A 21669-nucleotide genomic window follows, 5' to 3' on the forward strand; every position below is an offset into this window, starting at 1 on the left:
CTTGAGGCGGAGTCTTCTGAGGCCGGTATTCAAGTCCAGCGGTCTTTCTAAAGTGTTCCGTAGTCCTCAGGCTGCTCTCCCGTATCTGTCGAAGGGGAGCCATAAACCCTCAATATTGGTGTTAGATTCATCAATTAGGTGGGTCAGGAATTCCATGTCGTATATAGTGCAAAGTTTGGTGACCCATTCCGCTTCCCAGGGAGGTCGAGCTGCCTTCCATTTTTGGGCCCCACAACATCTAGCAGCCACTAACATGACCTGTAGCAATTGGTCATGAAATACCTTCGGGCCACCCTCTACTTCAATGCCAAACAACATTAACCATGGGGATAGGGTACTTTCAATTCCATCCACCTCCGTTATCCAGGAAAGGACCTCGCTCCAATAGGTTTGCACCACATGACATTTCCACCACATATGAACTTAGTCCCCCCTTTCAGTATGGCATTTCCAGCAGTGTGGGTCATATCCCTTCCTCATCCCGACTATCCTCTGTGGGGGGGTAATGCCATCTGTGGATCAATTTTAGGGCCATCCCTCACTTTTAATTCTGCATCTGGGTGGTGTCCAATGCATCCAAAGCTATAGATGGCAATGTTGAATTACCTTTGCCTTGGTCCTCGTATGGATGTTGAAAGCAATAGATGGCAATCGTATACCCCTGCACTTGCAACGTGTAACTGGTCTCGCCTAAGGTTATGCCAGGCTGTGAAGCTTCTCTGAAAGACATGAATAGTGTGATCTTTATAAAGTGTGTACCACTAGCGTGTCATTTGTCTCTGAGAAGTATAACACTTGTGTTTTCATTTTAGGAATAGAACCAGAGGTTATTTCACATACATGCATTAAAGAAGATGACCCCATTTCACCAGAACATCAAAGCTCTGAGAGGAGAGAAGAATTAGAAATGGACTCTGGTGAGCAGAAGATACTTGCAGGCTTTGAGTTGGGCAATATCCCATAACAAACACTCTCGGGCTTTGCAGAATCACTTCTGTATTTATGCTTTCTTTGTGCTGTATTTATCGGTTCTATTTATGCCAACAGTGTTTGGCCTTGAGAAAATCAAACTGCAATTGCAAAATTAGAACGGCTTTCTGCTGCAAGGTCCCCTCGCTCCTGCACAGGCACCTTGTAACATATATGCTACATCCTAAATAACAAAGAAAAGATACATGTGGACCTTAATATTGCTAGACAGTACTTTGGTTCAGTGCCAAATTGACCAGAGTGCTTTGCAGGCATTCTCTGGAAGCTTCTACAGTGACTCAATCTTCAGGGCAGGAAAACTGTGTGTACTAGTCAACTCCTGTATTGAATCGCTAAGTGGGAATGTATTAACTGTAGCCGGCTGCTTGTAACCGTGCACCTAATCAGCCTCATTCCTTTCGTTGGTCTCTGACAGATACTGCAAAAGCTCTATGAAAGATCTGAATAGTGTGATCAGATCTGTACTAGTCATGCTTTCTCTTAAGAGTGGGGCAATAATACGTATTATATTTGTTTACTATTATATTAAGTATCTCTTTTGATTGTAGGAGAAGAAAAGGAGGATGTGTTGTTTATCATTAAGGAAGAGGATGAACAATATCCAGCACAGGAGGGCTTTGGGCGAGGCGAACAATTGAAACATGACAGTGGTGAGTAAAAAGTGCTTCTCCATTGTACTACTAGATGGACCTTATGGTGGACATCATACGTGAGCACAGGATTTTCCCTGATGACGGACTTGGTCCGAAATGCGTTGGCTTCAGCTGTGTCAGACTCCTTTTGGGGAGGGAGGATAGCTCAGGCGCAACGCGTTTGTCTTGGAAACAAGACACCACTAGGCAACACAGGTTCAAATCCTGTGCTAAGAAACCAATTGCTGGGATTAAGCACGTTTATAAATGAACAATACAATTAAAATACAAATTCAATTAAAACTAGAATTGATTTTGTTAGATTAAAAGTCTGACCACACAATATTTCTATGTACACATAGATTTTCTTTCCAAATATTATTTCCTATTTGATCAATGTTTAAGTGGCTTTTCACCGCAGATTTAGCGAGCATACGGTTCCTTTGAAAGAGTTTGTGCCAGAGGAATGTAGTGGTCTACAGGGAGAGTATTTAGTGAGATAGAGTTGAAGATCGTGTGGCCCCCTGGCCCAGACAGCCTTGTGGATGATGCAGAGGGATTTGAATTTAATCCGTGCAGCAAGCGGGAGCCAGTGAAGACTTTTAGTGCAGGAGAGGTGCGGTCCCTGGGCTTAAGGCTCTCACATAAGCTTGCCTGCAGATCACACTCTGAGATCACACTCTGAGATGATACCTGGGGCACATTGAGGTGAGGAGGCAGCTCACTTTAATGTGTTTCCATGTTGGGTTAAAAAGGGCTAGCGGGCAATGCATACAATTGATACATCCAGGTATCACCTCAATGCGGGTGCTTTCTTCATGCCAAGAATGTATGTCACTATATGCCAGACTTCCCTTGGGAAGTAGTGTTCGTTCATTCAAATACGTTTATTTCAGCATCAGCATTCCATAAAACTTACATGCAATAACAAAAAAATATGGCATCACGGTAAACCCTGCATAATCTAAAAATATATATAAAAGGTAGTAGGAAGAAAGCAGACAGCATAAAAACACTATATATTCTTAAACACAGAAATAAAACGCAATTAAAAAGAAGATAAAAGTCACAGTAGTAATATATACGTCAGGGAGGCATAACGGTGCTTCTCAGTTTCAAAGCTTGCAGAAGGTACAAAAGTAAGGCCCAAGTGAGTATTTTCTCTATAAAAAACACTTAGGCTGGTAGACATTGCCTAAAATCAATATCCCTCCGTATGGGCAATGTAGTCTTTTTTCCAAATATGAAGGTAAATGGGACAAAAACGGATGAAGTGCAGTAATCTTCACATGGTGCGTGACATGAAATATAGATTTTGCTGCCCTAAGGATCAGCTGACCAGTTACGTCACTCCTGTCAGCGGTAAGGGGTCAAACCTGGCATGCGCAGTGGCGTATTTAGGATTTCTGCTGCCCTTGGACCAGTAAGGTGCTTGCACCCCTGCTTTCCTCTATCCTCTTTACCAGAATCTGCCCCTCCACCAGACTCCACCCTGTTCGGGACCTGATTACCTTAAAGATATAGAAGCATAAACATTAACAGGGTAATTCATAAAATTTTGCACAAAAGTGGCGCACGCGGCTGGCGCACAGTGTGCGCGTGCAAATGTCTGCGCCAGCCGCTTGCGCTAAAATCAATTTCCGCGCACAGCGTATTCATGGATTTTAGCCTCCAAAACCAGCCGTGGCGCAGAGTGGCGCCCCAAGAACGCCCTTGCGCAAGGAAAAGCCATCAAAATTCCCAATTCAGCGCAAAGGGCTGCGCTAACCCTGGACCAGTTTACAGGGCTGCTAAACAGCAAACGCCAAGCGGGGAATGTGTATTACTGGCGTGCACGTGAAGTTTCACACGCGAAAGGGCCTGTGTGAGTGGGGTACGTGTATTACTGGGGTTCGCGGGAAGTTTCACACGCGATTTCAGCAGGGTACGTGTATTTCAGGGGTGCGTGGGAAGTTTCACACACGATTGGCCTGGGTACGTGTATTTCAGGGGTGCGTGGGAAGTTTCACACGCGATTGGCCTGGGTACGTGTATTTCAGGGGTGCGCGGGAAGTTTCACACGCGATTGGGCTGGGTACGTGTATTTCAGGGGTGCGTGGGAAGTTTCACACGCGATTGGCCTGGGTACGTGTATTTCAGGGGTGCGTGGGAAGTTTCACACGCGATTGGCCTAGGTACATGTATTTCAGGGGTGCGTGGGAAGTTTCACACGCGATTGGGCTGGGTACGTGTATTTCAGGGGTGCGCAGGAAGTTTCACACGCGATTGGCCTGGGTACGTGTATTTCAGGGGTGCGCAGGAAGTTTCACACGCGATTGGCCTGGGTACGTGTATTTCAGGGGTGCGCGGGAAGTTTCACACGCGATTGGCCTGGGTACGTGTATTTCAGGGGTGCGTGGGAAGTTTCACACGCGATTGGGCTGGGTATGTGTATTTCAGGGGTGCACGTGAAGTTTCACACGCGGTTTTGCTGTCAGAGTGGGGAACGCGTATTTCGGGGGTGTGTGGGAAGTCCTACAAGTGAATTGGCAGTGTGGGTCCTCCCAGGTGTCCCCTCTACCCCCTCCACGGCCCCTGCAGGCAGCCCACACCACAGGGGACTACCCTGCACCCCTGGTCATGTCCCGCAGGCAGCCCATCCACCATGGGCATGCCCCCCAGCCAAGCCACATGTCATGTTGCAATATGATCACCAACTCATGTCTCCCAGCACTCCCACCCCCCAGCAGTTAGGGCACCTGCCAGCAGGCCCCCCAATCATGTCCCCCAGCACTCCACCCCCCAGCAGTGCAGGGGCACCTGCCAGCAGGCCCCCACACATGTTCCCCAGCACCCCCACCCCCAGCAGTCAGGGGCACCTGCCTGCAGGCCCCCACACATGTCCCCCTGCACCCCCAGCCCCCAGCAGTCAGGGGCACCTGCCAGCAGGCCCCCACACATGTCCCCCTGCACCCCACCCCTTAGCAGTCATGGGCACCTGCCAGCAGGCCCCCACTCATGTCCCCCAGCACCCCCACCCCACAGCATTCAGGGGCACCTGCCAGCAGGCCCCCACACATGTCCCCCAGCAGTCAGGGGCACCTGCCAGCAGGCCCCCACACATGTCCCCCAGCGCCCCCACCCCCAGCAGTCAGGGGCACCTGCCAGCAGGCCCCCACACATGTCCCCCTACACCCCCAGCAGTCAGGGGCACCTGCCAGCAGGCCCCCACACATGTCCCCCAGCAGTCAGGGGCACCTGCCAGCAGGCCCCATACGTCCCCCTGCACCCCCACCCCCAGCAGTCGGGGGCACCTGCCAGCAGGCACCCACACATGTCCCCCTGCACCCCCACCCCCCAGAGTCAGGGGCACCTGCCAGCAGGCCCCCACTCATGTCCCACACATGTCCCCCTGCACCCCTACCCCCCAGCAGTCAGGAGCACCTGCCAGCAGCTCCCACACCTCTCACCCTGCACCCCCACCCCCCAGCAGTCACGGGCACCTGCCCCCACTCACGTCCCACACATGTCCCCCTGCACCCCCACCCCCCAGCAGTCAGGGGCACCTGCCAGCAGGCCCCCACACATGTCCCCCTGCACCCCCACCTCCCAGCAGTCAGGGGCACCTGCCAGCAGGCCCCCACTCATGTCCCCCTGCACCCCCACCCCCCAGCAGTCAGGGGCACCTGCCAGCAGGCCCCCACACATGTCCCCCTGCACCCCCACCCCCCAGCAGTCTGGGGCACCTGCCAGCAGGCCCCCACTCATGTCCCCCTGCACCCCCACCCCCCAGCAGTCAGGGGCACCTGCCAGCAGGCCCCCACACATGTCCCCCTGCACCCCCACCCCCCAGCAGTCTGGGGCACCTGCCAGCAGGTCCCCACTCATGTCCCACACATGTCCCCCTGCACCCCCACCCCCCACCCCCCAGTAGTCAGGGGCACCTGCCAGCAGGCAGGCCCCTACACATGTCCCCCTGCACCCCCACCCCCCAGCAGTCGGGGGCACCTGCCAGCAGGCAGGCCCCCACACATGTCCCCCTGCACGCACACCCCCCAGCAGTCAGGGGCACCTGCCAGCAGGCCCCCACTGATGTCCCACATATGTCCCCCTGCACCCGCACCCCCCAGCAGTCGGGGGCACCTACCAGCAGGCCCCCACTCATGACCCTCTGCACCCCCACCCCCCAGCAGTGCAGGGCACCTGCCAGCAGGCCCCCACTCATGTCCCCCTGCACCCCCACCACCCCATCATTGACAGGCACCTGCCAGCAGGCCCCGACACATGTCCCCCAGCCAACACGTCATCACAATCCAGATCCCTGGCTCTTATGGCCACACAAATCCGACCCACAGCACCCCAGTCCAAACGCCCAACCAAGCTTTACCTCCACTCCAAATTGAAATCATCATTACATGATAGATCACAAATAAGCAGTATGCGCACGAGTACAAGTCTGTCAGACCCACACAATGGCAACACATGACTGAGAAAACCCACATTGTGACATGCACGAAACCAATCAAGACCACACATTGAAGTAAGAAACAAAAATGTATTCAAGTCAAAATGAAGGGAATGAAATAAAAACACACAATAATGCCAATAATAATCAAAATGCAGCATGTCCCAAAAAATTACTAAAAAAAGAGAATCCAAATTAATCCAAACGAAAAGGTGTCCAAAGTCACTGTCCAACAAAGCAAATCCAAAGGGAAAGAAAAGCGTAATATCCATTGCTCCATGGTGAAGAAAAATAAAGATGAAGGATACAAATCCACTGTAAAACTATGTACAAATAGCAAATACAGGGTCCATGAGCCCAACGACATAAATTAAACCTACAATGTAACCTACCCAATTACTAACTATATACAAAAATGCGGGGCATAGTCCATGCGCCCCAAATGAAAGAAAAAAGAAATTAAATTTAACACTAATGAACTATATACAATGGCGGCGGGCAAGTCCAACGGCTCACTTGTTGATGTCATGGGCCAGGGCATCATCGAACTCCTGTTCAATGTCTTGGTGGCGGGCCTGTTCTCTGGCCCCAAGGTCTCGCAGGGATAACACCATGTCCACCTCCAACTCCCTGCGAATTCCCTCGAGGCACTCAGCCCGCCTCTGCGCCCTGCGCACGGAGTTCTCCGCCCTGACCATTGTGAGCCGTGCCTCCTCCGCCCGCCGCCGCTCCGCACCTATCTGCTGGCCCAACCGCTGCCACATGGAAGACACTCCCATTCCAGGGTCCTCCTGCCCTCCGGCCGATGCCTGCCCCTCTGGTGTAGATGGCCCGAGCCATGATGCCTCCCACGTTGAGCCTGCCGCTGCCTCCGACGCAACTGCCTCTGCCAGCACGACGGCATCCAGGCTGATGGAATCCAGTGACGCCGTCGTACATGTGCCCTGCTCGATGATGCCGGCACATCCTCCATCTGCTGGGGTCCAGTTGCTGTGGTGTCCACCCCTGCTGGACCTCCGACTCCCGACTTTGGCAGGGATGGGATCCCCACCGAGCTGGCTACGTTGGTCAGGGCAGGTCCACAGGGGGCCCTGGTGGCATCTGGGCCGGATGACGGCATGGAGAACGACTGGCGCATAGTCTCCACAGTGCCGTCTCCGCCCTCTTCATCACTTGCCGCTGTGTAGAGGGAGACATAGAACACAAGCATCAGGGTACTGTACAATGGTCCCCTAGACAGGAAGCAATAGCAGATGAGTGGCACTGTCAAACATCACTTCCATCATGTCCCTCCACAACACATGGGTCAGTGCAGGCAAAACACATGCATTAACAGGCATGGCGCATGCTATGAACATTAGAATACATGTCCAAGGGACTCTTGAAACATACAATGCTGGTTTGAAACCCACATGCATCATGGGTCATGCCTATCACATTCACACACTTCACTGTAGTTGCATCCATCTGGCCTCGTACACCCCAGACACAGTGGATACAAGGATGAGTAGGCTGCATCAGTGAATCTGAACATTGTCACAGACCTGTGTCATGCATCCATGGCATTTACAAGTCACAGACACGCAAGTCAGACACACAGACATGGACACCATACATGTCCATGACAGCAGCACCCATCTCTCACACCCCATCCATGTCCAATAACAGAGACAGGCATGCATTAATGTGTGCATTCCCCATCCTGCTCCGCATGTTGCATTGTAACACATGCACCAACCATGTGGTTCACACATTACTGGTCTCACATGCATGACCATGATGTCCCTGCACGCACACATACGTACATGGCCTATGTCACACATACAGGCAAGTATCCGACAACCAGCACCCTGCAACATGCCCTGTCTCTCACAGCAATGCTTGGCCACTTACCGCTGAACTCCGGACGGGTCTGCCTCCGAAGGATCTGGGTGTGGAGTGCTGGGCCTACGCGTTCCAGGACCCTCATCTGGATGGTACTCCTGCTGCGCCGGCCCCCCTCCATGAGGCGCCGGGCCTTGTTGAGGGTCCTGGACCTCAAGTCCTCCCAGCGCTTCTTGACTTGCTTGATGTTGCGGGGTGCCACCCCCTCCACGTTGATGGCAACCACAAAGTCGTCCCAGATCCTATCCCGTCCTTCCTTGTAGGCGCGTGATGTTCCGAAGAGGGCATCATACTGCCCCAGGACATGCTTCACCAGGACACCAACTTCCTTCTGACTGAAGCTAGTGGCCCTCTGCCCCTCTGGCTGGGGGTCGCCAGTGGTCTCAGATGGTGTTTGCCCCGAAATGGTGACCCCCGAGGCAGGCGTGGGTGGGCAACTAGGTCCTGGGGCTGGGCTGTGGAGCAATGGTATCCCAGTCGGGAGTCTTCAGTTCCAGCAGGGGTGGACACAGCAACTGGACCCCTGCAGATGGCTGATGTGCAGGCACCAAATAGCAGGGCACGTGGGCAGCAGGCAGTCAGGCAGCAGCAGATGGCAGGTGGGAGCGTGCTCGGGGTTCCTGGGGGCAGGAAAATGGCCTTCAGGGCAGGAGCGTGGTCTTCCGTGTGTTTTTGCATGGCCAGCTTGATACGGAGTGCTTCGGCACGTGAAAATCTTGCACGTCCGCGTGTAATTCGAGGAAAGGGCCTTAGCGCGTCAGTGCACGCGCGCGATTCCATTGGACCAAAGGCCGTTAGCGCGTAGGCGCTTAAGTTACATTACGCGTGTGGGCGTTTCCCCCTCATAGCACGTGATGACAGAGCACACGTGGAAAAACTGCACGTCCGAATGTCATTGCGTGTAATTGGATGAAAGCGCCCGCGTACACGCGTCTCTGACGTGTACGTGTAGGCCGGCTTAAAAGCTGCGTGTAGGACGCCATTTCCTTGTACGAGCTTTTCGTGGAGAGCGAGTGGGTGAAATCTGTAGTTTTTGTCGGTTCACACGCGATTACTTCACAGCGTTTCTGGTTCGTACTCCCTGTAACCTCTGACAGCTCTTTTCTGATTTTTTTGTTGGGCCTGTTTCCTCAAACGGAGTTCACTTCTCCTTTTGTCCTGTCTCCTCAGACAGCGTACAATTCTTCTTTTGGCGGGGGTGTTGCGAACGCGCACATGTGCGTATTTTTCACATTCTTTTTCCAGGCAGACGGTGAGTTCTGCATGTACTTAGCAACTGTACTTACCCCGTGTGCCGCGTTCCCCTTCAGAGGTCATTGTAGGCTGCGTGTATTACGCGTACGCTTATTTTTGTGTTTCTGGGTGCCACAGCGTAGTGCGAGTTCATTTTTTCACACACGTGGTCTACGAGGGGTTGCGTGCACGTTTATTATTCACAGACAGCCTTGTTAGAGCACTAGGGTACGAATTCCATCTGGCATCCTACCCCTTTGACCCCCAATTGCCCAGGACAATAGTTTACTGCAACTCCCATACGCACAACAACATCAGTGCCATGGCTGGGAGGCGACCAAGCGGTAAGGGAGGCAAAGGTGGCCGACCCTCAAAAGGTGGGCGTGGTGGGTGCGGTAGGGGACGTGGCTGGGATTTGCAGGGTGCCCGTATGCCCCCATGTGTGGAGGAACAATCGGGGACACCCATGCCCCCCCCGCCCATGGTTGAGGGAAACGTGGCTGACACCATCCAAGCTCAGCCCCTGTTGGACCAGCCCATTGTGGCACCTGACCTGGCACAGGATGACTCCCTGGCTGACTTCCAGGTCAGCAAGTCTAGGCCACGTGTGGCGGTGCAAGTTGTTGTCACCAATCCATGTGGATCTGGGGCAGCTATGTCATCTGCTGCCCCAAGTATGCAGGGTGGGGAGGCTGCAGGGGCAGCTGCAGCTCCATCCGCCCCAGCTCTGACTCTCCCAGCCAGGACAGTGTCAGTCCTGGTCCATCATACTAACGTTCCCCCTGACAACATCACACTCCAGCCAATGCCTGCACCAAGTCCCATGGTCAGTGTGCATTCGCACACTCCTACTACCCAGTCCACCGGTGCTCCTACCCCTAGTGACCAGAGCGGCGTAAGCCACTCACGATCCCCACCACCTTCGAAAAGAAAGAAGAAGAGTGCTCGTCCACTACAGGCTGATACCCCAGACACGGCTACACAGTCCGGCACGTCAAGGAAGCCTAGCTTCAATGAGGCCGAACGTGATGCACTTGTGGAGTATGTGTCCACACATGACCGCGAAATGTTGATTACTGCAGGGTGCAAGACCACACCTGGTCAACGTCAGGCACACTGGCAGACCGTCGCGGACATCATAAGTGCCCTTGGATTTGTGAGGCGCACAGCTGGTGGTTGCTACAAGTGGTGGAATGACCTGAAATGCAGGGCAAAGAAAAAGCTGGCCTCAAATCATGCCGCTACTCTGGTGACTGGCGGTGGGTCTCCACCAGAGGACACCGAACTCACTATATAGGAGTATGTTGCTGGGACCTACGCCACAGAGGAACAGATCCAAGGTGTTGGAGAACTGCTAGATTACGAGGCATTGTCCGGTGAGTGCGCATGCATGTATGTGTGATCCATATGTATGTTGTGTGTGTTTGTGTGTGTGACGGGTTCTGATTGAGTGCCAGCTGAGGGTGTGTGCCTGAGTGGTTTGGGTCACCCATGTCCTTCATCCGAAACATTCTGTGGCCTTGGATTTGGGTATTACAATATCCCTTCTGCCCACAGTAGACATTTTGCGCAACACTACGGCAGTTGCCCTTTAAGTGGCATCTTGCAACAACATTGTTCCGTATTTTTCAGTGTTCATCAGGCTGATTGTTTCAATTCTCCCACTTTCACTACACATTTCTCAGCCCTATTGTCGCATATGTGACATGCTTCTGTCATTCATTACACACCACATTGGCCCACATGTGTTACCTTGTTAGGTGAATGAGTACAGCATTCAGGCTGATTGAGAATTGGCCTACTGACATTGATTTTTGGGTACCAGTTTGTATGTGGTACATGATAGTTGTTTCATGGGAGGTTTAAGTGAAGAACCATTGATGTGTACCTCTGCTGCGATCAGTGTATTCTTGTACGCTGCATGTGTTGCAGTGAGTGGCACATGTGTAATATTGTCACGCTATGTAGCATTTTTCATCTCATCATGTCCATCTCACATGGATGGGTGACAGTACTCATTCACTGACATATGGCAGTACTTGTCATATGCACCATGCCTATGGTACATGCCATCTGTGTGATGGCATGTGTCATGTATGTGGATTGGACATACCACTCACAGGCCAATGTGTGATGGCACTGCTACCCAGCATGAAGCTAATGTGTTGCTCTTCCATCTTGGTGTCATCAGTGTCTGCCATTTGCCTCCCCTTCCAACTCGGTGACAGTGCATGCAACGGAGGTTTATAGTCATGTGGAACATGTGTCAATCATGTACTGGTTCTGTAGCTTGTCTGGCCTATTTGTGTGCCATTGTGCTAATGCCCGTTTCCATTTTTTGGCTTTCATGTTTTTGCAGGGGATGACGCACTTGATGCTGTTGAGGTTGAGGAGATGGTGCAGACCCAGGAGAGATCTCAGGTACGACCGGGCACCAGTGGGGGACGTGGTGTGGTGGTGGGTGAGAACCCAATCTTGCTGCAGACCATTCTCTCCAGGGGTGTCTCTGGGTACACCTCCCCAGACCTCCATTCAGGTGCTGATTCGGATGATGAGACCTATGTGCCGTTGCAGGTAAGTCGTTCTGGCAGGGATTCTGTTCTGTCCAACCCACCTGCACCATGGCTAGAACCCTCTATGGGGATGCCAGTGTTGGTAGGTCTGCCTTTGGTGGTTACGGATGCAGGGTCACACTCTGCAACATCTGATCCTGTTCCTGGGCAAGCAGATCAGAGGGGGAATGCAGTCCTGCAGCCTCAGGCAGTGCCGGCACAGCAAGGCGCAGTTCACCTTGCCCCAAACAGGTGTGGTGCCCGCCGACGCGGTGGCCGTACGCCACCAGGCAATACCGCATGGGAGCAATCCATATATGGTATGGCAAACCAACAGGCAGCATCAGCTGAGATGATGGCTCAAGCAATGGAGAGGGTGGCCACTTCCATTGTTCCCCCTGAAAGGCAGATGGAGCAACTACAGCAGGCAACAGACTCCATTTGCCAATCACTCAGGGAGGACATGTTGGCGTCCAACAGGGACAGACGGGCGGCACTGGAGACTCTACGCCAATCGAGAACTCCATCACCTCAGGGAGACTCTTGTTGACCTTGAGGCTTCCACTAACCTGAGGAAAGAACAGCAGCTGGAGCGGCTCACACGTTCGCTCTCAGCTGAGATGCAGGCAACTCTGGAGCAGATCCGGGCATCACGTCAGGTGGTGCATGGGGATCTCTGCACTATAATCCTCCAGAACGAGACCTTCCACACCCGCATGCTTGCTGCCATGGCGGACCAGGGCTTTGTGTGGGCTGCCTCCCCTAGTGCCACCACCTCCTGATGCAGCAGCAGAGGGTGGGGAGAGCAACAGCAGCGATTCTCTCACAATACCGTAGCCGTGCAGGCCATGAGCCCATGGATGTGTATTTTTTTCCCCAACATCCACACAGGTGGCTGTTGATGTGCACCCTGTCCTCGGACCTCCTGGGTGGCCTCCCCACCCCCCTCTGGTTCCCACATGGCCATTTTTGATTTTTAATTTTTAATTTTTTTTACAGTGTGTTGCCTTGTGTGGCTCCCGTGGGCATCCACTGTATTCCGGCTGGGCACATGCAGGCTTGTCCTGAGTTTGGGTTAGATGCTTGGTTCATGACACACACACCCCTCCTTCCCGTTTCCATGGGCTTGCAAAGGGTGTGCCCAAGTGACAGTGACTTACACAGTGACGTTGGACTCCCATGAGCTGTGTGGGCAGTCTGTAGTCAATACTGTGTATACATTCCTAGTGGATATTGTTGTTGTATTGTACACTGCATGGTGTATTGATATGTGCTTGTGCATCCATGTCTTCCTCCAAATTTGCAGGTTCCTTCCTCATGTCTTCACAAGGCCGTCTACTTTGCAGATGGAGTTCATGTTGTATGCAGTACACTGGCACATTTGCGTGGCAGCAACACTACAGTTGGAAGGGGTTGATGTGCTGGCTTATTCAGGTTGTAAGACTACCACTAATTTCACTTAGTACTGTCATGTTTTAGCAATTTGGGGGGTGTGGGGTTCGGGTCTGTATGGGTGCATGCTTGAGAGTGTGTGTGCTGAGCTAGGGGGGTGGGGGTTCGAGTTCGTGCCTGATTGGAGATGTTGGCCCGAAGTGTGGTGGGAGGCATGGGGCATTGTGTTTGGTTGGGGGCGAGGGGGTCATGGGGCTTAGTGTTTGGTTGGGGGTGAGGGTGCCATGGGGCTTGGTGTTTGGTTGGGGGTGAGGGGGCCATGGGGCATTGTGTTTAGTTGGGGGTGGGAGGCATGGGGCATTGTGTTTAGTTGGGGGTGGGAGCCATGGGGCATTGTGTTTAGTTGGGGGTGAGGGGGCCATGGGGCATAGTGTTTGGTTGGGGGTAGGAGGCATGGGGCATTGTTTAGTTGGGGGTAAGGGGGCCATGGGGCATTGTGTTGCACTCCAAGAGTGAACCCAATAATAAAGCTGAAACAGGCACAGTTAGGAGATGTACATCCTTTGCTTTATGAGGAAACCTGACCCAACGAAGGACCTACTCCTCTTGGCCAACCCGAACAGCAAACTATAGCGGTGAAAAAGAACTGAATGTCCAATCAAGGGTCAATAAAATATATATATGTTTTGATTGAACAGACGATATACAATTACTAAATTGAAATGATTCATGACAATGGATAATGTGTAGTACTAAATGTACGTTTGAAATGCAAATGAAATTCGTTACCCCTCAACAACATATTCTTTTTCCATGTCTTTAATACAAATTGTGGTTTGAAGGAGCCTCCTGCCACGCCCCAACTAACGCACATTTACTTTTCGGGCCACTATAGCCCTCATGTAAGATACTTTCAGCCCTCTCTCAAAATCAGTTGTGCAGCCCTGGCATAGATGTATGTCTTTTAATGACACAGAATTGGTGGTGTTTCGGTAGGGATGCACACAATGTAACACTTCCAGGTGAACAATTTCAGGCTGGTATGGTAGTGACAGTTGACTGTCTTGTGAGTCATCATCATTGATTGTTAGATGGTATGTGCCAGGGCTGTGTGCACTCCACAGGGGTGTGATTTTAGGTGAAGTAATTAGCCACCAGCTGCGTACGGGCGGCCTCACCCCGTGCCCTTCCCCTCCCATGTGCAGCGGGCGTGCATGTGGTTGGGGATGTGGGGGCACCACCATGTCCACGGGCAGGCCCCGGCGTGTTGCAACGTTGTGCAGGACACATGCTGCCACTGTGATCCTGAACACTACTGTGGGAGCGTATAACAGCTGCCCGCCAGAACGGCCAAGGGAGCGAAAGCGTGACTTGAGCACTCCGAATGTGCGCTCCACTATGCCCCGTGTTGCAATGTGGGCTGTGTTGTATCTTACCTCGGGTGGTGTTGTGGGGTTCCAAATTGGCGTCATCATGTGGGTGCTCAGAGGGTAGGCACTGTCCCCTGGGGAGGTGGTGATGGGTATCATTAGTGGGGTTGTGACATTACTCAGTATCTGACATGCATGCATGTGCAGTGGCATTTATACTCATCAAGCAGCCATGTGTCACCATGCCGCCCAGTTTCTAGGTCCCGGTTTAGGGTTGACATTCTGTAGATGAAACTGTTGTGGGTAGACCCTGGATAGTTGGCATATACTGAGGTGATGATTCCCTTGGCATCACATACTACCTGGACGTTGATGGAATGCCAGTGCTTGCGGTTTCTATAGATGTTCTCAGATGCCCTGGGGGGACGTAGGGCCACATGGGTGCAATCAATGGCACCTAGCACTTTGGGAAATTGTGCCACCCTGTAGAAATCCTGGACGGAAGCCTGCCTTTCTGCAGGTGTTCTGGGCAGGTATATGTGCCTGCGGACTGAGGGGCGTGCAGTGATGATGGCCAAGACCGGGTGTTGACGGCGTGACTTAGTGGCCTGTCACACCCCCCCCACTATGGCACTTGTCCGCTGAAATGATCCAGTGGTCATGAAGTGCAATACATTAAGGACCTTCTCCAGGGGGCTGAGTGCTTGGGAGCACAGAGTGGGTGATGTGAGGTCATCCTCCCACTCACTGACCAGGTCGAGTATTATGTGAGGTGGAAACCTGTACCTCCCATACACCTGGTCATCGGGCATCCCAAAAAGGCTGGTTCTGGGTGTAAAAATTCTGGCCCTAACTATCCTCCTCCTCCTGTGATATCCCACGGCCACTGCTGCTAGGAACGGTATATTCATCCTGGCGTCTGAGCTTGTTTGTTGTTTGCGCGCACTTTTATGCTGCGTGGGTCGACGTATGCCTGCTTCCTGCTGGCGTATGTCTTTCCGGATTGGCACGTCTTTTTTGGCGCATGCCTTAGCCCCGTTCGATTCCATTAATACGTGTTGTAGGCGAGCGTGTGGCCGTTCCGCGCACTTGCCTCCTGTACTCCCCCCCCCCCCACCCCAGTAATACACGTACCCCGGTCACCCAGGCCCAATCGCATGTAAAACTTCCCGCGAGCCCCTGAAATACACATACCCTGCTCGCCCAGGCCCAATCGTGTGTAAAACTTCCCGCGCGCCCCAGAAATACACGTACCCCGCTCGTCCAGGCCCAATCGTGTGTGGAACTTCCCGCGCACCCCCGAAATACACGCACACGCTATTTTTGACACAGCGGGTGTCCGTGTTTGTCGCATAGCCCTTTGCACGTCATTTGTCCTAGAGGGCCACAGTATGGGACATTCATCAGAGCTGTATATACGTGCTTTTTGTTAGCGCACATTTTCTTAATGCGCAGGGACCCTACCGCCTGCCTTCGTGTGGCAGACGTGTGTTGATGTACATAGTTGACTTTTTGGTTTGTGTCATGAGATCGCCATTTCACTGCTGGGGGGTGGGGGTGCTGGGGGACATGAGTGGGGCATGAGTGGGGGCCTGCTGGCAGGTGCCCTGCACTGCTGGGGGAGTGAGGGTGCAAGGGGACATGAGTGGGGGCCTGCTGGCAGATGTCCTGCAGTGCTGGGGGGTGGGGGAGCTGGGGGACATGAGTGGGGGCCTGCTGGCAGGTGCCCTGCACTGCTGGGGGTTAGGGGTGCTGGGGGACATGAGTGGGGGCCTGCTGGCAGGTGCCCCTCAGTGCTGAGGGGTGGGGGTGCAAGGGCACATGAGTGGGGGCCTGCTGGCAGGTGGGGGTGCTGGGGGGACATGAGTGGGGGCCTGCTGGCAGGTGCCCTGCACTGCTGGGGGGGTGGGGGCGCTGGGGGACATGAGTGGGGGCCTGCTGGCAGGTGCCCCTCGCTGCTGGGGGGTGGGGGTGCTGGGGGACATGAGTGGGGGTCTGCTGGCAGGTGCCCTGCACTGCTGGGGGGTGGGGGTGCTGGGGGACATGAGTGGGGGTCTGCTGGCAGGTGCCCTGCACTGCTGGGGGGTGAGGGTGCTGGGGGACATGAGTGGGGGCCTGCTGGCAGGTGCACTACACTGCTGGGGTGTGGGGGTGCAAGGGGACATGAGTGGGACATGAGTGGGGGCCTGCTGGCAGGTCCCCTGCACTGCTGGGGGGTGGGGGTGCTGGGGGACATGAGTGGGGGCCTGCTGGCAGGTGCCCTGCACTGCTGGGGGCTGGGGGTGCTGGGGGACATGAGTGGGGGACTGCTGGCAGGTGCCCTGCACTGCTGGGGGGTGGGGGTGCTGGGGGACATGAGTGGGGGCCTGCTCGCAGGTGCCCTGCAATGCTGGGGGGTGGGGGTGCTGGGGGACATGAGTGGGGGCCTGCTGGCAGGTGCCCTGCACTGCTGGGGGTGCTGGGGGACATGAGTGGGGGCCTGCTGGCAGGTGCCCTGCACTGCTGGGGGGTGGGAGTGCGGGGGGACATGAGTGGGGGCCAGCTGGCAGGTGCCCTGTACTGCTGGGGGTGGGGGTGCTGGGGGACATGAGTGGGGGCCTGCTGGCAGGTGCCCCTCAGTGTTGGGGGTGCAAGGGGACATGAGTGGGGGCCTGCTGGCAGGTTCCCTGCACTGCTGGGGGTGCTGGGGGACATGAGTGGGGGCCTGCTGGCAGGTGCCCTGCACTGCTGGGGGGTGAAGGTTCTCAGGGACATGAGTGGGGGCCTGCTGGCAGGTGCCCTGCACTGCTGGTGGTGGGGGTGCTGGGGGACATGAGTGGGGGTCTGCTGGCAGGTGCCCCTCAGTGCTAGGGGGTGGGGGTGCTGGGGGACATGAGTGGGGTCCTGCTGGCAGGTGCCCCTCCTTGCAGGGGGGTGGGGGCGCTGGGGGACATGAGTGGGGGCCTGCTGGTAGGCGCCCTGCACTGCTGGGGGGCTGGGGGTGCTGGGGACATGAGTGGGGGCCTGCTGGCAGGTACCCTGCACTAATGGGGGGTGGGGGGCGCAAGGGGACATGAGTGGGGGCCTGCTGGCAGGTGCCCTGCACTACTGGGGGGTGGGGGTGCTGGGGGACATGAGTGGGGGCCTGTTAGGCAGAAACCTGTGCAGTTCCCTCTGGGACCACTGCAAAAGATTTAAGACTACAGGTGTTTGGCAATAAACCCACTTGGTAGCAGTCTGTACCACACATATTCGGTAGCTGTGGCTGAGCAGTCAGACTTCCCTCAAGAAGAGTTAGGCAGTATACAGAGTATTCACAATAGGTCAAAAGAACACAGTAGAACAAGTAAACACTGACCAGAGCTTGGTGTAAAAGAGATATAATTATTTATTTAAAACCACATCTAGAAAAACACACAGGCACTAATAGTAAGCAATTCAAAAACACAGGCACTAAAAGATATACACTCCCTTAGGCAGTTGTACCTGGCAGCGGATGCAAGTCGGTGCTTCGTCCGGGGGAAGAGAGGATCTCGTCGGTTAGGAAGACAGTAGTCCGTTGCACTGCCAGGGAAGAAACTAGCCGCAGAGTTCTCAGGTAAAAGGAGCGGTCCTTTTATTCGCGGTCCAGTGGTAAGTGGCTTTCCGGTTGCCGGGGTGCTTGGCACAGGGAATTCGACCACAAGACAGCCTAGGATGCGAAGAGAAGAAGGTAAACTGGTTGTGCCCACCAGTCAGGGGAAGAAGCCTCTCCAGCCGGGAGATCTTCTCTGTCGTCAGGAAGTGTTGAGTCGGTTCCGCAGGGCTCCACCGGTGGTGTTGTCGTGGTAGGTCGGCTCAGCTTCTCCCTCGTCGGATTCTCAGGTCCTGTGGCGACTTCTGAAGTTCCAGTCCCCAAAGCCCTGCTTTTATGCAGCACACCCCCATTTACTCAGCCTAGCTGTCAATCAAACAGCTGGCTCACCACTTGGGCCAATCACACAAGAGTGGGACTTCAGTTACCAAGGTAACTGCCCAGGGTGCCTAAACCCCCTCCTACACCCCCTGTGGTACCCAGACAGAGTGGCACCACTTTTGGAGGCTTCTGTCGAGAAGCCCGCCAAAAAGTGGAACCAAGGGCTCGACTTGGGTTGGAGTCACAGAAGAGAACACAAACGCCATTTTAGAATAGAGTCCTGGCAAAAAATACCAACCGACGAATTAATATTAAATAAATAAACCGGCGGTATGTTCGAGGCTATGAGAATTAAATAATTAAAGTTGGTAGCCTCGAACAATGGGAAAATCCCATAGGAATATATTTGCGGTCGAATATAAAAAGTAGTATCCACTGCCACCAGCCAAAACTCGATCAGGGGGGACGGAGACGTGCCCCCTCGACTAACAGACCCCAGGGCAATCGAATTGCCCCGACCAGTACGTCCACAATATGATGGTTTGTACTGGTTTCTGTTAATAATTTGGGACTAGTAAAGCCAATGGTGACTTTACATGCCCTGGGAGACAGTAGTCAGTCCCAGGGTATGGAGTCTATGGTGGGGTGTCACTATGTCACCCCTGTGTTACTGCACGGAGGGTGCTGTGTAACACACATAGAAAAAAACACATGAGACCCTATGGAGTAAAGGACCCCATAGCCCATAAAACACATTAGCAGTCAAAGGAACACCATAAATCATGTCCAAGAGTGGGAGAAAAAGAGTCTCACTCTTGGCAGGAGAAAAAACAAACTCCAGAAATCCAGCAAAGCTGCTGGGGGACTCACTAGGTTAGGAAATTCAGCCTAAAGAGAGTATTCTCCCTTACAGGGCCTGCTGGCAGGTGCTCCTCAGTGCTGGGGGGTGGGTGTGGAGGGGGTCATGCGTTGATCAGTAGTGCAAGCTGACATGTGGCTTGCCTGGAGGGCATGCCCATGGTGGACTGGCTGCCTGCGGGACATGACCAGGGGTGCAGGGTAGTCCCCTGTGGTGTGGGCTGCCTGCAGGGGCCGTGGAGGGTGTAGAGCGAACACCTGGGAGGAGCCACACTGCTTATTGATGTGTAGGACTCACGGCACACCCGAAATACACGTACCCTGCTGAAATCGCGTGTGAGACTTCCCGCGAACCCCAGATTTACACGTACCCAGGCCAATTGCGTGTGAAACTTCACGCGAACCCCAGAAATACACGCACCCCACGCACACAGGGTCTATCGCGTGTGAAACTTCCTGCGAACCCCAGATTTACACGTACCCCGCTCGCCCAAGGCCAATCGTGTGTGAAACTTCACGCGAACCCCAGAAATACATGCACACGCTATTTTTGACACAGCGGCTGTCCGTGTTTGTCACGTACCTCTTTGCACGTCATTTGTCCGAGAGGGCCACCGTATGGGACATTCATCAGAGCTGTATATACGTGCTTTTTGTTAGCGCACATTTTGGCGCACATTTTTTTCATGCGCAGGGACGCTACCGCCTGCCTTCGCTTGTCCCTGTGCGCGTCTTTGCCCGTGCGCTGGTTTGCCCTATTCGTGCGCTTTCGCTGTGGCCGCAGTGCACGCCGTTAGATGACCTGTGCGCCGGCGTGCGCCACGCAGATTTTCAACGCACATCTCAGATTTTACGCGCGCACGGACTTCCATGAATCGATGTGCGCGGGTTTTGCTGCGATTTTCGCACTTGCACTGAGATTCGCACGGTTTCGCACTCTTGCGCAGGAATTTTCCACGCAGATTAATTCCATGAATCGGCCTTCTGGTTGGAGTGGAAAAGAGCTTCGTATCCCCTTTGCTTTTTAGGCATTTTCTCACAACTGCACAATCACACAAATTGGTAAACTTTGTACATGGGTGACGATCATGAGAACAGTAATGACGCACCAAGGCCTCACACATCGGTTGGCCTGGGGAGCCAAAACTAGCTCCTGGAAGAGGTTGGTATCAAGTTAACCAGGCTCTTCTAGGGATCAAGCAGGAGCACCCCTGACCCGATTTTCAGCCATAAACCATGAGTGATGCTTTTTTAGGTCAGGATAAGCTAAATCACTCTTAATGACTAATATTCAGAATTGAAAATCTTAAGGATCTCTTTGAGCTAGCTCTGTGCTTTTAATAGCTGTTCAGTGTTAATTTTAAGCTGTCTTCTGAAAGGTCTGCCTTAATTTCATCTTTAAACCAGTTCCTGCTGTAGTAAAAATGTCTTAATCAACACTGCCTTCTGCCACTTGATTTAAGCAATATGTTGTACTTGCATCAGTTGATTGCATGAAATTCCTGCCCACCCTACTTTGTGAATCCTGAGAATGCAGCTGTTGAGAAGCAAAAGGCCAAAGGCAGTGTTTGAGGGATACGGAAGGTTCCCCGTCCATGAGGGTTACCTCCAGGTTCTGTGTAGTGTGCATGTGCAGTGCGACATTCGTGCATGAATGAACCCGCAGCAAAGGAGGTCCTGGGTCTGCAGACAATGAATGCGTTAGGTTCATACATCGGTTTGCCATGCACACTTCAAGATTTCACTTTTCCTCTTTACATGTTCTACTACATAGGGCAGTTATCCTGGAACCAAGGGCGGCTTTCCACTTCTTCTCCACCTCTGGACTCTATGGTCATGTGTATTCTGGGATTTGTAGTTTAAATCATTGGATCTAGAACTGCTTTCAGATATCTAAAAGGGGAGCTGGAGCCTGAAGGTAGCGTGTTGAACATTTGGGTCCAGTATATACATTTGCTCTTATGTAAGACCCCTGGAGGCGAGATACAGAGTAGTGAACTCTCAGTCCTGGCTTTCTGAGTTTGTTGTATTCGAAATCCGGTTTGACTTCGGACACTTGAATTAAATTGCATTTGTTAATGGGATACATCTTTCGGTATTGCATGGGGTTTCCAGGCACTTCTCCCTTAATAAAGGTGGGTGGAGGCGATGTAGTTCTTATTTCCTGGTCCAGAGGCTCGGGTGTTATTTCGTGAATGGATACAATAAAAGCGATTAAGCGTGTTCCCATGTAACGCCTTCTGGGAAAGAGAAAAGGTTACAATTGCATCGTGTGTGAACTGCAGATTTAGGCTAATCTGAGCAGAACATTTAGCCCTCTCTGACTGCATGCATGGAGCTGTGGCCGTGGCTCTTTTATTTCGGTCCCTGTGCTCCTCCACAGAACAAAGAAATACACTTAAGGTGCGTGCATTCTGTTTTTATTGTCACGTGCTGTTTA

The 21669-nt window shown here is 53.3% G+C and overlaps 1 protein-coding gene across 4 annotated transcripts in view; it reads left to right on the forward strand.

Annotated features, from left to right (window-relative positions):
* Positions 1 to 21669, forward strand: part of LOC138510515 (zinc finger protein 182-like) — a 181435-nt gene that overhangs the window by 98213 nt on the left and 61553 nt on the right. For all 4 annotated transcript variants that reach the window (XM_069626218.1, XM_069626219.1, XM_069626220.1 and 1 more), the window contains exons 5-6: positions 813 to 917; positions 1539 to 1640. In XM_069626218.1, the coding sequence (XP_069482319.1) occupies positions 813 to 917; positions 1539 to 1640 (207 nt within the window). The remainder of the gene's footprint in view (positions 1 to 812; positions 918 to 1538; positions 1641 to 21669) is intronic.

The sequence above is a fragment of the Ambystoma mexicanum genome, chromosome 6p (genome assembly GCF_040938575.1).
Source record: "Ambystoma mexicanum isolate Mex_15411 chromosome 6p, UKY_AmexF1_1, whole genome shotgun sequence".
NCBI lineage: Eukaryota > Metazoa > Chordata > Amphibia > Caudata > Ambystomatidae > Ambystoma > Ambystoma mexicanum.